This window comes from Carassius carassius, chromosome 11 (assembly GCF_963082965.1).
Source record: "Carassius carassius chromosome 11, fCarCar2.1, whole genome shotgun sequence".
In the NCBI taxonomy this organism is placed as follows: Eukaryota; Metazoa; Chordata; class Actinopteri; order Cypriniformes; family Cyprinidae; genus Carassius; species Carassius carassius.
In genome coordinates, this window is record NC_081765.1 from 12222132 (window position 1) to 12238505 (window position 16374).

The following is a 16374-nucleotide window of genomic DNA, read 5'->3' on the forward strand; positions in this document are numbered from 1 at the left end:
TTGCCACCAGCAGACTATCAGTCATAACCATCCTTGACAGGAGAGCATACAGCCAAGGGCTGCTAAAGCCAACACACAGCCTCCAAACTGATGAAGGAAAAACGGATACATCAAGCTGTACTTCATCTAAAGCTCTTCTAAACTTTTTAATTCTTCTATAATTATTCTATATGCAATTTTTATGACCTCATATTAATCAAGAGGCTACATGGAATATTTGTACTTATAAAATAATTTGTCACAGAGTCTGCCTTTTTCTCTTCGTGTTTCTCCTCCTCTGAGGCTGAGCCTGCACTGGCCTGCAGCCAACTGGAGCCCGACTGCTCTGTCAACATCTTCATCTGGGCCGTAGAGGTGTGGGAGAGAGCAGGAGAAGGCCAGAGAAAGATAGAGAGAGTAATGACTCCAGCAGAGCTGTGAACGATGACCACATTTCCCAGTGGCCCCATCAGTCCGAGGGGGGAAAAAAATGTGGCAGCGAGCCAATGCAAAGCAGCGAGAGATGGAGGGAATGAATGACAAAAAGTCTGACAGGCAGAAAGATGGACAGAGCAGGGAACGCAGCACCTCTTTCATCTCCAATGACCCTGTTGTGGCCATGTGGCTTTGTGTAAGCCAGTCCAAGCAGTTGTGGGAGAGAGTGGCATTGTGAGAGAGAGTGTCCACTTTTATGCAACCACAAATTCTCTCTTCCTTCTCTTTATTATATTAACAGTGATAACATCCCACAGTCATGTGTGTGTCCTCACACTTTAAACATATGGAGAGACTACCTTGGGGTGGTTTATTATTTAAGTAGACCGCCCTAGTGCCAGACATTTTGAATAATTCAAACTCATTTTTTGGGGACTCCTCACCAGGAACCTGCCCATCTCATGAATATTCCCTCACACATACAAAACACATTTTCCTGTGCTGATGAATTTCCAAGGAGTCTATTCAATATAACTACTCCTGGACTATCAGATGTGATTTTTTTATAATTCATTTAACAACGAATCTACATCCACTCTCATTGATCTGTCTGTGTGTGTGTCTAGACAGACCAACAAATTCCTGTTTTTCCCCAGGTATCTGGCAAGGATTGGGTCTTTTTGGATATGTATAAAATAAAAACACACATGAGATTTGGGGCTATATTTCTGGGAAATGTCTCAATTTGTATTGCATCCGGAAAAAAATCTGACACATTCTGTTGACATCAGGTCAGTACACAGGCATGCATGAGGAAACACTTAAGTAAGTAAACACATGTAAGTTTATAATATTGTTTATACCATTATTTAGCCAATTCAATACTTTCATCTGCCAGTAAGTGTACCCCTTAGCTTTATGTTTAAATACCCTCCACATAAAAGTATAGCAGATTTTTCCACAAGAAACTGAAAACGTACGCTTGTATCTAACACCAGATACATTCAGACCCCCACTCACACACAAAACATCATCAACTGAGACAGACAACAGATACCTGATCCCCCCACAGACACTAGCACCAATGCCTGAGGGAACGTGATATAAGTAACGTACACAAATGCATGATTCATGATCGTAATTTAGCATAAACTTTCCGATGACGGCTGTGTCCATTTGTCATGTCTCTGGCTATGGGCACGCAAAGAGTGCATCAATCAAAGATTACACCTAGACTGCATAGTGAGAGAGAAGCAGCAAAAAACCAACAGTGTGAGGGTAACGGGTACGAGGCTGGCCTTATATCAGTAGACAGCAGGGCTGACAGCAGTTCTCCTGTTCCGGTGTGTGGGAGTCTGTCATTACCAGCACCTGTGTGTCTGTCAACACAACACCAGTCAGGGGCATTGTATCTCAGGGATGCAAAGAAAACATTAGCAGGTGCTTGTGTGTGTGGGAAAGAGGGAGGGAAACAATAAAGGTATAGTTTAATTTTGCTAATATATGTTTGCCAGTATTTGACTCCGCCCCCTCTATAGATTGACTGCTGCTGTCAGAGTCCAGGACTTTGTCATTTATGTCATTCCTCTCACTTTCCCTCTGCCTTAGAGGACCAGTGGGAAATCACCATTCTTCAGCTTCATCTCAGCCTGCTCCCTAACGTCCTCACAGTAATTGGACTTCTCAATCCTGCTATGCCTTTTAGTTGTTGTTTTTTCTGTACTTTTTTCTGTACTTTTTTATCATTTTGGAATCTTCATGGTTAACACTCTCCTCTTTGTGCTTGGAACTTCATCCATAATGACCAGTGGGTCTTCTGTCTGAAATTCCATTATATACGTTTGTTTATCTGTTATAAGGGTTTCCTGATGGTTTGGATTAAAAAAGTTGGCCAATCAGTAACCAGGAAAAGGAGACGTCCATGGGCAACAATAAATGAAAACACTTGTATCTATCTGTTTTTTTTTTTTATTTCTCATGATAAACTGAGAGATGATTTAGTTGGTGGTTGATAATGTGTTCTTAGTGGCTTTAGTATTTTTTTAGGTGGTTAAGTCAAAATATATATCCATTGGCTTATCTATCTTCACACAAATTTTGTACAAATAATGAAAAATAAGAAATGTATTTAAATAGTTTTTACAGTTAAGTATGAATAAAATAATAAAGCTAATATATGAAACTATTACACACACACACACACACACGTGTATAATAGTATATTTTAAAAAAAAAATACAAAAATATACATATAAAATAACACTGCCAAGAGTACAGTTTTGGAATATTTCACAAGCTTCTTGATGTATTTTTTTCTCAGAAGTGCAGGGTGAGTTAGGTTATATCAGTATTTTGTGAGAAATAGAACTCTCCCACACACTTCTTGCCCCGAGTCGTCACACACACACATACACACTACTTGGCTCTCACATACTGTGCTGTGTTGAAATACTTCACAGGCAGTGAAGGGGCAAAGTCACACACTCCATCATAAGGTCATTGAACAAAAGCAGATTTCTGTGATGCATGTCTGAATCTTCTTACTGACATCAGCTTTACACACAACCCCTTTTTCCCAAGGTTTCACTTGTCTTCTGTTTGAGCCCCACCTCAATTTCTCTGTTCAGTTTCAATTTCAATTTGAAATGAAAAAAAAAAAAAAATTCTCAGTGTTAATATTTTAAAAGTATTATAAATATTGGCACATATAAATGTATTACAAACCGAAAAATGGCAGGTAGATTTGTAGTAATCTGAGAGTCGTGATGAAATTTGTGGAAAATTTAACAATTGCCCCGGGTCTCCTCTGCTTTTAACTAACCATATGCACAGTGATTAATGACCAGAGGTCCTCAGTTCATAGTTTTCTTCTTTTATTTCATGATATATTGGGGTGATTTACCAAATCACACATTTTCCTAACACGTCTTTAATCTATTTCTTCACTCTCAATACGAGCCGGCCTAGCACTGACCTGACCCAGGCCACCTGGCCCGGATGTAATTGGATCCTGAGACGGGTCAGGTCCTAAGGGTCCGGGCTTTGTTTCTGTGTGTGCAGTGAAGCAGGATTCGCCCTCTTCTAGTCCTTCTCCTCTTTCCTGCTTCCTCTCTCTGGAGACAAAGACCCTGACAGAGGCTTGCATCTCTGAGGAAGGAGGAGAGATGGAGATTTGCCATCAAGGCTTGTCCATTCTTGCCATCCCATGATGCAGTGGCTGAAGAGCATGACATATTTCTTTGATACCCTGGGACCTGCCTGTTGAAATATAATGGTCCATCTGACATACTGATGTAAACAATTAAAACGCCCAAAACATGTGGTTGCATCTGATTTAATGTCTTTGTTATAACATTCAATTCCACTGAGTGACAACTGATTCTTCAAACACTCTCACACTGTCTCACCAGTGTCTGTGGTCTTTAACTCATTCTGGAGGAAACAGCATTTCATGTTTGAATTTACGATGCGAACATTGGTGTCTATGTGTGTTCTCAGTGGTGTGTGTATTTTGACAGTGATTAAGGTTGCGTTCTTACTTGACCCCTATAAGGAAGCTCTTACTGTGCAAGAGTTGTGCTTGTTTGGGAGGTTAGTTTGTTTTTGAATGAGTGGCCTCAGCCAAACCAGCTCCTGAATAGTCGTAAATCTCTCATTTTTACCTCTCTCTTTGCCTCCTTAGGTTTTCCATGCAAACGTAGACCCCTCAGAGGTGGTCCTGAACCGGATCCCCCAGCCTGTCTTAGCTCGGTTTGTCCGGATCCGACCTCAGACATGGAAGAATGGAATTGCATTGCGCTTCGAACTTTACGGCTGTCAAATCACGGGTCAGTAAAACTCACACCACACATTTTTCGCCAAGTCTGCACTTCCCTTAAGGGAACTGATTTTTAGATATAAAATTATAAAATAGAAAAAGACAAGCTTAGAATGTTGGATTGTCTTCAGTTTTGCTGAAAAGTTGGGTGTTTAATTCAACCTGTCCTCCAACCAATACGCTTGTATAGGTCGTTTGTCCAAATCCCTGAAATACGACCTATCAGAGCATATACTACAATTGCGCCCCTATCGGCAAAATGTCGTTTTCATATTAATGTTTTGTACTCTTTTATTTGCCCTCTGGTTTGCGCTTCGTGTAGCTCAGTTAGTAGATTATTGCATTATACCTTGATATGTAATCATGCTATCATGGGTTCTATCCCAGGGAACGGACGTGCACGAAAATGTATATGCTCAATAAATCATAATTTAGCATGATTTCTGTGAGGGTTAGGTTTAGGGGTGGGGTTAGGTGTGGTCATTCGAACGAATAAGCCTCCTAGTAAAATATGTAGGAAATACTGTGAGATCGGTGTAAAACGCCCACACATTGCATTTAAATAAACGTGCGTTTTGATGGGTAATGACGTTATACGTCAATTCATGACGACAGACGCAATGCGATACTGTCATTATTTTTACGCCCGCTAGAGGGCGCTTAACTTTAAACGTAAATATAGGTCGTAATAAATGCTTGCACAAACGACCTATATGGTCGTTTTTTGTTGGAGGACAGGCTCGTTTAATTGGGTCGTTGATAGAAAGGTAGATATAAATGGGTACATAAAAATAGATTGATCAATATTTACCTATCTTTAGCTTTATCTTTCTATATCTATATTATCTAAACATGTAGATATAGATATTGATCTATAAGGTAAGTTTCCCTGTCTCATGTGAACTTTCATACTCAGCAGGCCCACAGATAGCGCATGTGACAAATACTGTTCCAGACGCCCACTGAGTCCCTGTCAAGTGAGCTCAGATGTGTATTTATCGGAGTTCTTTAGTGTCCTGATTTAATTTTTGCTATTTATGGAGATGTGGAGATAGCAGTCACCTAATTCTGTTAGCATGTCCTGCAGCAGATGAAGGAGGTGAGCTGCTTTTGCACTGATGTTATCAGAGACATCACACTCCATCATTACGCTATTAAACAGTGATTCACTCCTTTTTTCGTCGACACTGAGCAGAACAAATGCGCTTTTAGAGATAGGGTCTTTTTCAACACTGACACAAACGACGCACAGACACACCATTGGCCTCCATATTAGACCTGCTGCAGTCTCGCGGGGGCCGTTGTCCCTCGGGCATCCAGCCCAGAACAAGCTGCTTTCAGTGAGGCGTGTCGCTGCCCTTCCTGTCTTTCCCATGGAAGAGTGATGCTTCAGCCCGCGAGATATCTGGCAGAGCTGAGCCCATAAAGATGCCCGTGAAGCCATCGATCACGTTTGCACCGTTAGCCTCGTTCTGTGTTTTACTGCTCTTTCTGTAGGAGTGTGGGTGTACCTCTGGGTGTAATTCAACTGAAATTGTTAGGATGGGCTTGAACCAGCCTGTTTTTCTGTTCTTTGTTCCGTGTTTAAGCCATAGGCCAAAATCAATCATTTATTTCTGGTACCTTTTGTATTTGTGCCGGCTGAGCCAGAGAATGGCTGTTTTGGGCTGAGTGGGTTTGCTTTTAACTCTGTAGAGGTGAACCTAGAAATACTGGAACACAAAATTTTTCCTGTAATAAATCCTACACAAACACCCACTCTGGGGGATGTACACATAAAAAACTCACATGCTCTGTTTATATATTATTTACTCCTAAGCCCTGTCTCATGACATAACCACATTGATCTATCCAGCCTTAAAATGTCTATTCCTCTTTGCCTTACCATAACTCATCTGCTTGTCCATCCTCCTTCCAGACGCTCCATGCTCTGAGATGCAGGGAATGCTCTCTGGCCTCCTGCCAGACTCGCAGATCTCGGCCTCCTCCATGAGAGACATCCACGGGGCCACAGGTGCGGCCCGGCTAGTGGCCAGCCGCTCAGGGTGGTTCCCCAGTCCCACGCAGCCTGTGACTGGTGAAGAATGGCTGCAGGTGGACCTGGGAGTCCCCAAAACTGTACGGGGTATCATCACGCAAGGGGCCCGTGGTGTGGATGGCAGTAGCAGCACGGAGAACCGGGCCTTTGTGCGGAAGTATAAACTTTCCCATAGTTTGAATGGAAAAGACTGGAGCTACATCATCGATTACAAGACCAATCTCCCAAAGGTGAGAATGACGCAGGATTTCTTTAATGATACTTAGAAAAATCACAACAGTTTAGGCAGCTTCCAAACTAAGGTCTCTTAATAAGACGATAAAACAGTTAAAAAAGTTGTAAAAGTGGTAATTGGCCCAGTCTGTTTCAAGCTGGAATAGTTGATTATCTAGGTGAACCTGGGGTTTGATCTGGTCTTGATGCCAATTAGACCAACTTGGACCAGTAAAAACCCAGCTTGACCACTTTGAGTTGAATTAGGTTAATTAGTTAATCAATCAAATTTAAATATTGTGGTTTGGTGAAAGGGCTACAGTAATGAACGGTTCACCAGAATCAGATTAGTAACAGACTCATTTCATTCTTTACTGCTCATCTCAGTGACTCTGCATTTCATTCTCCCACTCTGAGAGCAGAATTCAATTATGCTGCAAGCTTTGATAACATTGCAGTGAAATCATCCACAGTTGTGTTAATTAAAACCTGAGCTGCAGAGCTGCATTAGAGACTCAGAAATACAGAGAATATACAGTAGCTTTCTTCTCTCAAGCACACAGCTGGGCTAAAGTGCTATTATGAATTCTGCTTCTCCAGATTTTTGAGGGTAACATGCATTACGACGCTCCAGAGATCCGTCGCTTTGACGAGATTGTAGCCCAGTTTATCCGAGTGTATCCAGAGAGGTGGTCTCCCGCCGGCATCGGAATGAGACTGGAGATACTGGGTTGTGACTTGCCTGGTAAGACCTCTGTATGTTTTGTTTTGTTTAGTTTTTTATCTATTTATTTGTATTTATTTGTATTTGTTTTTGTTTATGTAATAGTTTTTTAGTTATTTGTTTATTTTTATAATTTTTTTAATTGTTTATGCTCTTTTAACATATGTATTTTGACACAGCTGATTTATAGTAGTCATTATAAACAGTTAATCCACTGAGTAATAAAAGTTAATTAGCTTAGCTGTATGCCGTTTACATTGCCTGTAGCCACTTCATATTAATATATAATGCAAAAGATGTGCGGTCACAGATGTGTGTATTCATTGGCTATTGGCAGCAAGTTCAATGTGGCTCATATCATCCAGATTTTACGGTCGGAATGGTAAGTTATAATTAAAAATAAACACAACACCCTTAGCTACAGCAGTTCAAAGAGCCAGAGCAGTCCTAGAGCCATTTTGTCACTTCCATCTCTCTGTCAACAATGTCCTTCATATCTCCTCCTCCTGAATCTTTTACCTGTCACAGATTGACAGTCAGCCAAAAGAACACACGGCTGCTCCCTCTGGACCAGGCCTGGGCTCTATAAAGCGGCAGGCCGAGGGCCAGTAATCGACAGGCTGTCTTCATGGCTCTGTGTCTGCAGGAGTGCCGGGGGCGAAGGAGAATTAGAGGAGCTGCTAGAAAGGCCTATGTGGGTAGAGGCCAGGGGAAGCCTCAGGGCTCAGTGCCCAGGTTTATTAGCATGACAAGACTGCAGGAGGAGGAAGGCATGTTGAAAAGTCAAATAGAGAGTCGGTGCTGGTTTGGGGTTAGTTGGTGGCACTTTGCAAGCAGAAGATGAGATCCGAGATGAAAGCTTCATGTGTCATCGGCGGAGCTTGGTGCGATACTGGCACAGGTTTACGGAGCCTGCGGGTCATAAATGAATGAGAGCAAATGATCAAGAGAGTGAAAGAAACGATAATCAAAGCGGATGAAAGAAATAAGCGAGGGATCAAAGCCAGTGAGTTGAGAGTGACGAAAAATGGACTGACGGTTGATTGTGTTTGTGTATACATGGTTATGTTTGCGTGAAGGAATGCAATGACAGTGCGGTGAGGCCCTGCAGTGCACAACTGTGCACCAGATGTTCGAGACACAGGGGGCTCAATCTACCCCACTCACTGTTGAAACTACAGCCCCAGTTCCTAATCTCCACAGTAAATCTAATCACGTACAGATCCCGAGACACACAAACACACTGGTGTGTTGTATATACTTGCATGTGACTTTGAATTGTGTGTATTTTTCTTTCGTACTTTCTTTGTTTCCGCCCGTATACACAACATTATGACTGTTTCATTTCCTACCATCTGTTATGCACATCCAGGGTGATCACTACCAGTACCGGTACTCAAAGGCGCAGTACTGAAAAAACATACAGGCCTACGGTTTGAGTGAGATCATCCCAATTCAGCTCGCAAAAGCAAACTGTACTTTTATAAATTGTGGTTGGTTGCAGCTGTGGCACGAGAGTGAGTGAAAGCAGGGTTTGAGGGTTTTGTGTTTTATTTTTGTTTTGATTTAGTTTTTTGTTTTAATGTTTTTGTCTTTTTGTGATTGTTTACAGCTATGGTTCCAGGGTGAGTGACACAGAGTTTGTGTGTTTTGTTTTTTTATTTTTGAAAATTTAGCAGTTTGCAGTTATGGTGCGTTTTTAGTTTTGTTTTGTTTTGTTTTGTTTTATTTTTACAATTTTAACACTATGGCTTTGGGCATGACACAAAATGGATTCACAATAAACATTAAACAATTCATGAAGGCTAATGCCTTTATCAACTTCATATGATACAAATGTGTTATCACAAATGTGTGTATTCATTGGTTATTGGCAGTAAGTTCAACGTTGCTCATAAAGCCAGATTTTACAGTCAGAGTTATCAGTTTTAATAAAAAATAAACACAACGCCCCCAGCTACAGCAGTGTTATATACACTATTACACTTTTGTGTGATTTTGAACCGTGTATTTTTCTTCTATACTTTCTTTGCTTCCAACCGTTCGCATAATATTATGGCTGTTTCGTTTCCTACCATCTGTTCTGCACATTCACAGTGATCACTACCAGTACCGGTCCTCAAAGGAGCCATTTGACGACAAAAAACACACAGACCTACAGTATGTTAAAGATCTTGTTTGAGTGAGATTGTCCTAATTCAGCTTTCTAAAGCACACTCTACTTTAGTAAATTGTGGTTGTTTGCAGTTGTAGTGCGAGGATGAGTGACGCAGGGGCCGGGACTGCTGTTGTTCTGATTTTGAAGGGCCAAGGGGATTCGTAGAGAGAGACGTTAAATATTCACAGGGCTACATCAGTCTCACTCCACTGCACAGAGATGTTTACGCCAATCACACACATCTGCCACTGCGTGCATAGTTGTCTACTGACCGAACACACACATTTAATTTGATAAAAAGTGGGGTTATTACAAGTTATTATTACATATCGCTCTGGAATACTTGATTCTGAGTGGTATAATGATGGCATAACTGTAAAATTTTCCATTGTCCCCAAGCAAACAATTTCTCTCGTTTCATACCACAGTATATTTCTTCTCATATGCAAAAATAATTTAGACCCAAATCTATATTTAATGTCCATTTTTGATGATAATGACCATTTAACTACATTACATATGTCAAACTGGAATTATATATTGTTAAATATATCATACTGCTCCTATATACTGTACAAATACAAACAAACTAAGGTCATGTATTCCTGGGATAATCCTGAGCTGTGGCTAAGCTATGATTTTGTCCCCAAATCCCATCACTCTCCCGGAGGAAGATCATTTGGAGCGAGGGTCACGAGGAGAGAAATAATGAATTGATGAATAAATAAAAAGATGCGTGGCAGACAGACCTTGTGAGAGCAAGACCGTGAAAGACACACCAAGGGACTTTAGATATTTCAATCAGTCACCTTTGTCTATTATTCATTACTGGACTCTCGTCAAGCCAGAGGTTCCTGTCTTTGGGAGAACGAGAGAGAGGGGTAGGAAGAGTGAGGACAGTGACCTCTGCTGGGTGCAACGCATCTCAAAATTGCTGGAGCTACAGCACCTACTGTAGACTTCTCTCACCAAGGCTTATCTAATGGATACATACATTTTATTATAAGTATTATAAATAATTGTTTTGTTAAAATTGTAAAATATCTATCTAGATAACCACTACAGTGCTACATTACTACAGTGCCACATACCATTCAAGTATATAGGAGCTGTATTTTATGCCCATTGTGTACTGTAGACATAAAACAGTTTCTCCCAATCTCATGTTAATCTTAAATACCTATTGAGTAGTACTGTGTCTTTGAAGAGTCTTTAGATTAATCGGATTGATAAAAGACAGGTACAGCTCTGAAAACAGTCGAGGTCTCTGGGAGGAGCTAAAGAGTCACGAGCATGCAAAGCTTGCTCCTCTGCAAGCTGTGACTTCAGCATCAAATAATTCCTCTAACGCTGTTTTCTTTGGGACGCTGAACGAGGTTATCTTTCCTTCACAACCAAAAACACACTTCTTTGGTGACAGTGTTGATTTTGTGGTCAAAAACAAAACTTAAAATCCTTCTCTAGCAAGTTCTGTGCAGTGCTGCCACTTCTGTAACCCAAATGAAGCATGTTGACGGGCGTGCTCTTGCTCTCGCTCTGGCTGATGTGTGCACAGGCGCGCTCTTTCAGGAGAAGTGCCCATATAAGGAATCCTGCCCTTTATGACATCATGCAGGGCCATACTTGAAAGAAACTTTGAAACATATACAAACCCTGAAGCAGTGTATTTGGCACAGAAATACTCCATCATACATCCAACTAGATTTTTGTGGCTTTGGTCATGTTTAGCTTGAGAATACAACTCTTTAGGAGTGTAAATAAGTTGGAATGCATGACATAGCATTATACTTCTCCATTAAATAGCAGTCAAAGGCCAAGATGGTCAATGAGTGAGCATCAAAACATGCCTTGAGTTTTGAGTTGCAGTTCTGCCATAACCTATTGCCCGCACATGGTACACCATACTGTACATGGCTGAATAAGAATGCCACACACCTAAAAGAGAGAGAAAGAGACTCAGCATGTGCAATGCTCACTGATCACTCTCAGATGTGTGGGTTTGGCCTGTGGATGTCCGTCAAGGGAACAGTGTGGTTTAGGACACAACGTTCCTTGCCTGGGCAGCTGGTGATGTGATGGAAAATTGTTTCCACTTCTTCTCATCTTTGACGAGGAGAGTGTAATCACTTCTATCTACTTTCTGGCTCAACCTCACTCTCTTACCAAAACCGAGACTCTCCCCCACCATTTCACTGCTATCTCTCTATTGGTATGGATGAGTGTAAGCATGTTATCTACCGGTAGTTGAATTGACTCTTTGATGTTATCAACCACATGTTTCTATTTAGTGTAGTCCCCCTACACAATCCATGTTTGCACACAGGCATTTACCCACAAAGCCCTCATGTCATTCTTTATATCCTCCCATTGTAAATATTTAGGTTGATCTCCACTCCTCTTTTTCCATACAGCACATCTTCCCAGCTCTTCCTTATATAATGTGTGCCTATTATGGTCTTTCCAGTGTACAGTCCAGCTCTCCTACTGGAAATCTCATGTTTTCTTTTAAATCACCCACAAATTATAATCCTGTCAAAACCTGTATGACTTTCTTTTTTGCTGTGAAACACAAAATACTATATTTTGAAGAGTATTTCAACTGTTTCAACTATTCTTGCCCAATCAATGACAATCAGTGTAGTCTAAAACAACACTGGACCCATTTAACTTTCACTGTAAAGACAAAAAACACAATCATCTTCTGTGTTTTGCAAAATATGTGCAATACCCAACTATCTATACTTGTATTTATTATATGTATGTTTTAATATCATTATGTATTAGGGGTGTAACGGTATGTGTATTCGTACCAGACCGTTTCGGTACAGGGCTTTTGGTACGGTGCACGTGTGTACCGAATGACCGAATGCAATATTTTGTGTGCGGAACATAGGTACATTTTCGTGTTTCCAAACAAACATATTAAGTGGCGGAAGTCTCCGCGTTCAGCGCAAATCCCGCCCTGCAGCTGATTCTAAGGCCGGTGACACACTGGCTGCGTGGCGTGAGCGTGGCGTTTCTGCTGCGTGTCAGTTGCGTGACGGCTGCTTCGTGTTTTCTGTGTCTTTACACACCAGAATCGTGCCTGACGCGGTGCTGGCGCGCTGCTGCTACTGTAGGGGACATAGAGGGAGGCCACAGAGGCACCGACAGACCAGGATCTTGTCTTCACGACAACAATATCTATACTTCGTGTTGAGCATAAATATAAAGCCTACTGATAAAGGACACTGTCAACAGTATTGACGGCAAAATAGACTATGTTTGACAGGTGCAATATGCCAGTGTGTCACCGGCCTAAGGTTTTCAAAAGGCATCATGCGAGTGTGAACATCACTACAACTAGGAAAAAAACGATTGTAATTCAAACGCAGCTCCCGTCGGCATTTAAACAGACCTTTGCTCTTAATTCTGATCGATCCAACGCAATAACGAAATCTGAGCAGGTCTAAAAACTTAAACTGTTGATGCTGCACTTTACACTTTGGAAAAGTTATATATATTATTTAAATATGAGCAGGCCTACAAGCTGGGATTAGTAATGCTGCACAGTAATCATAGTTCTTTATTTATATTTTTCATTATATTTTATTATATGATATTGGTTTGAGACTAAGAGTATTTTATTTAGTGGAGAACTTTGCAGCAGTATTTTATTTCTTATTCTTTTTTTTATTTTATATATATTTTATTCAAAAGTATTTAAAAAAAGTGTAAACTAATTGTTAAAAAAAGTTTATAGTAATAAACAACCTGCAGTTTAATGTTTGCATTTCTTTCCCTTACTGTACCGAAAATGTACCGAACCATGACTTTAAAACCGAGGTTTGTACCGAACCGGGATTTTTGCGTACCGTTACACCCCTAGTATGTATGATTTAATATCATTTTTTTCTATCCAAATTTCCTTGCTTGTATCTGTACATACAATATACTGTAGTGTCTCGTACTGTTTTTACATATTTATTTTACATACTCTCATGGTTGTAAATATTTTATATTTTGGTGAATTGACCCTTACGAAAGGAAAATATATTTACCAATATATTTCTTAAAATATATTGTGATATATTGTAATATATTATTTTCCCTTTTTATTTTCTAATATTTTATATATTTGAATACATTTAATAATATATTGATGATACATATATTATATAACATATTGCAAAATATACAAATTATTGGCGCTTTCAATATATTGCAATATATTGGAAAAAATAAATATATATAAGAATATATGCCTGATAAATTTTCCAATATACTGCAATATATTTTTGTTTCATAAGGGGATGGTGAATTCTTTTTAATTCAAATCACTTATTTGCTTTTGTACTGCTTTGTATGTGTTTGTTTCGTCTGCTTACACCCCAGTGATGGTTATGTTTAGGGTTGGACCATTATGATTAGTTTTTATTTTTTTTATATGAATCGAAACGAAAGTCGTGACATTTGCCAAGTATGGTAACCCATACTCAGAATTAGTGCTCTCCATTTAACCCATCCAAGTGCACAAACACAGCAGTGATAAGTGAACTGACACCCAGAGCAGTGGGCAGCTATAGATCCAGCACCCGGGGAGCAACTGGGGGTTCAGTGCCTTGTTCAAGAGCACTTCGGCCAGGGGTATTGAGGGTGGAAGAGAGCGCTGTTCATTAAAGAGACAAGAGCATTGAGACAAGCATTAAGAAGGTTTTGATAGGATGTCTGATGTTGAACAACCCACTATAGCATTTTAGCAAGGATTAAGTGCAGCACATAACCTCAAAAATGGTTTTGAAGATGATGCTTTTACATTTTTGTAACTATATATTCTTACATTTGAAATTTTGTATTCACTCTCCATTGAGTCAGTTGAAAATTATTTTTATAAATCAATTTTTTTTTTTATAAATTGCCGCTGTTGTTTTGAAGCAGGGCTCTCTGAGGACATCCAGTGTGAATATGAATATATGTGAATATATTTCTAGGCATGCAAAGCATATTTGATATCCATCACCTGGAGATGATTTGCTGGTTTAACTGAGCTTGCGAGGAAAGTCCTTATCAGGGGCCAAGCAAACAGGCCCGTCTGAACTCAGTGTGTGTCTTTACATGTGTATTTGGGGAATTTTCTGGCTGAGGCATAACACGATAAACCTTCTATTACTTTCTGTGTTCTAAAGACAAGGAGACAAAAGCTTTAATTAGTTCAGTGCTGCTGGAAAACAGCTTTGATATTGAATTCTGTAGGCCAGAAGCCTCATCTTTCAAGTTGGAAATGTTTAATTAGGTTGCCTATGAATAAGCATCATTGTTGAAGTATGTGTGTTTGTGCGTGTGTTTCAGTGCATGTTTACTATTTCATTTAATGTGCTTGTGACTTGAACAGAATGTTTAAAATACACTCAGATCAGCTTTTGATGATAACTTTCACTGTTGTTCTGTTTCATCCGATTTGACTCCTGTTCTCTGTTTGTTACGCCACACAATCTTCCAAACGAACATCAGTCTTTGTTTTCTCTTGTAATGCAGTGTCTGCTCAAGATCTCAGTCAGGCGCTGAAGTACAGCTGGTCCGCCTGCCAGGGGCATAGATTTACTCCAAGGCTTTCTACATTATTGAAAATTTTTTCTGTCTTGCTATGAAAACGCTGAGTCAGAGATTGCCGAGACTCAGAAGGACCCGTGAGAGAGGAAACAGAGCTAACTCTACTCTGTGCTCAATCCAGAGCTTAAAAACAAAGTAATTCTTCAGGGTGAGGAGGATGGACCCCAAAACTAGCCCTTGCTTGTAAATATCTGGTCTGTCTTTGAGACCTGGAAACATTTCATGGCTTTAATGTGTTGTCAGGCTGCAAAGGAAATCTGGATGTCTAGAGAGTTCTGGGATCCAGATCAATTGGCTGCGTCAATAGAGCTTTAGAGCATATTGGAAATCTATTGCCATGTCTTGCTCTGATCCAAAGCTTGAGCTTCAAGTATCAGGAGAAATCAGCAGCATATTTCACATAGAGTGAATAGAAAGTAGTGTCATTTGAAGAGAAATATCAGTTGCCAGTCTTAAAATTTTCTTAAACAATACTGAATATCGTTTATCCTAACTGAGAAGTAACAAAATTAAATAAAATAAAACATTAAGCAGCACAACTGTTTTGATAATAATAAATACTTTTTGAACAGCAAATCAGCATATTAGATTATGTGACACTGAAGACTGGAGTAGTGGCTACTGAAAATTCAGCTTTGCCATCACAGGAATAAACTATATTTTAAAAACGGATGTTTTCAATTGTATTAATCGTTCACAATATAAATGTGTTTACTGTATTTTTTATTAAATAAGTCTTACCAACCCCAAACATTTGAACGGTGTTGTATATTAGTTGAGACAGGAGTGTGTCACACTTAATGCATGTGAGACTAAAGAATGAAAGGTATTTTAGGTGAGAGAGAGCGCTCAGTTCCCAGATATCTAGGACTTGCTGGGAAGTTAATTGCATTTATAAAGGGCAGAAAATTAATAGAATTTAATGTCAGAAGCAGCCAGATGGTGCATCCCTTTCATGTACGCACCCACTTATAGAAATTAATAACATATTAATATTACAGTGGGCCTCTCCTTTTCATGTTGTGCTACATGATTAGTATTACGCCACTCATGTAGTTGCCAATTAAGCTGGGAATTGTTAAGGGTAATGGCATTAATGACTTTAAGAGCTGACAATCATTACTCATTTACGCCTCGTTGTCTCTAAATCTTCTTTCGCTCGATCCCCTGCGGGGAACGAAGAGAGATGCAACTGCTGATTCAACATTTTCTTTCATAACAAATGATCACGGCAGAAACCATGCAGGAGCGCTGTTGCAATCGCAGACACTGAAGTTTTTGTTGTCGTCTGACTTGTGTTGTTTTGGCCAAAACTCAACATAGACGAGATATGTGGAGAGAAAGAAGAGAAAAAAGGCTGAAGGGATGAACTTTTTTGTTGTATATAAAATGAAAGTCAGTGAAAGACAGTGTCAGAGGTG

The 16374-nt window shown here is 39.9% G+C and overlaps 1 protein-coding gene across 2 annotated transcripts in view; it reads left to right on the top strand.

The window, feature by feature from the left end:
- Positions 1-16374, top strand: part of LOC132152771 (neuropilin-2-like) — a 77135-nt gene that overhangs the window by 46450 nt on the left and 14311 nt on the right. For both annotated transcript variants that reach the window (XM_059561646.1, XM_059561644.1), the window contains exons 8-10: positions 4097-4241; positions 6150-6499; positions 7083-7227. In XM_059561646.1, the coding sequence (XP_059417629.1) occupies positions 4097-4241; positions 6150-6499; positions 7083-7227 (640 nt within the window). The remainder of the gene's footprint in view (positions 1-4096; positions 4242-6149; positions 6500-7082; positions 7228-16374) is intronic.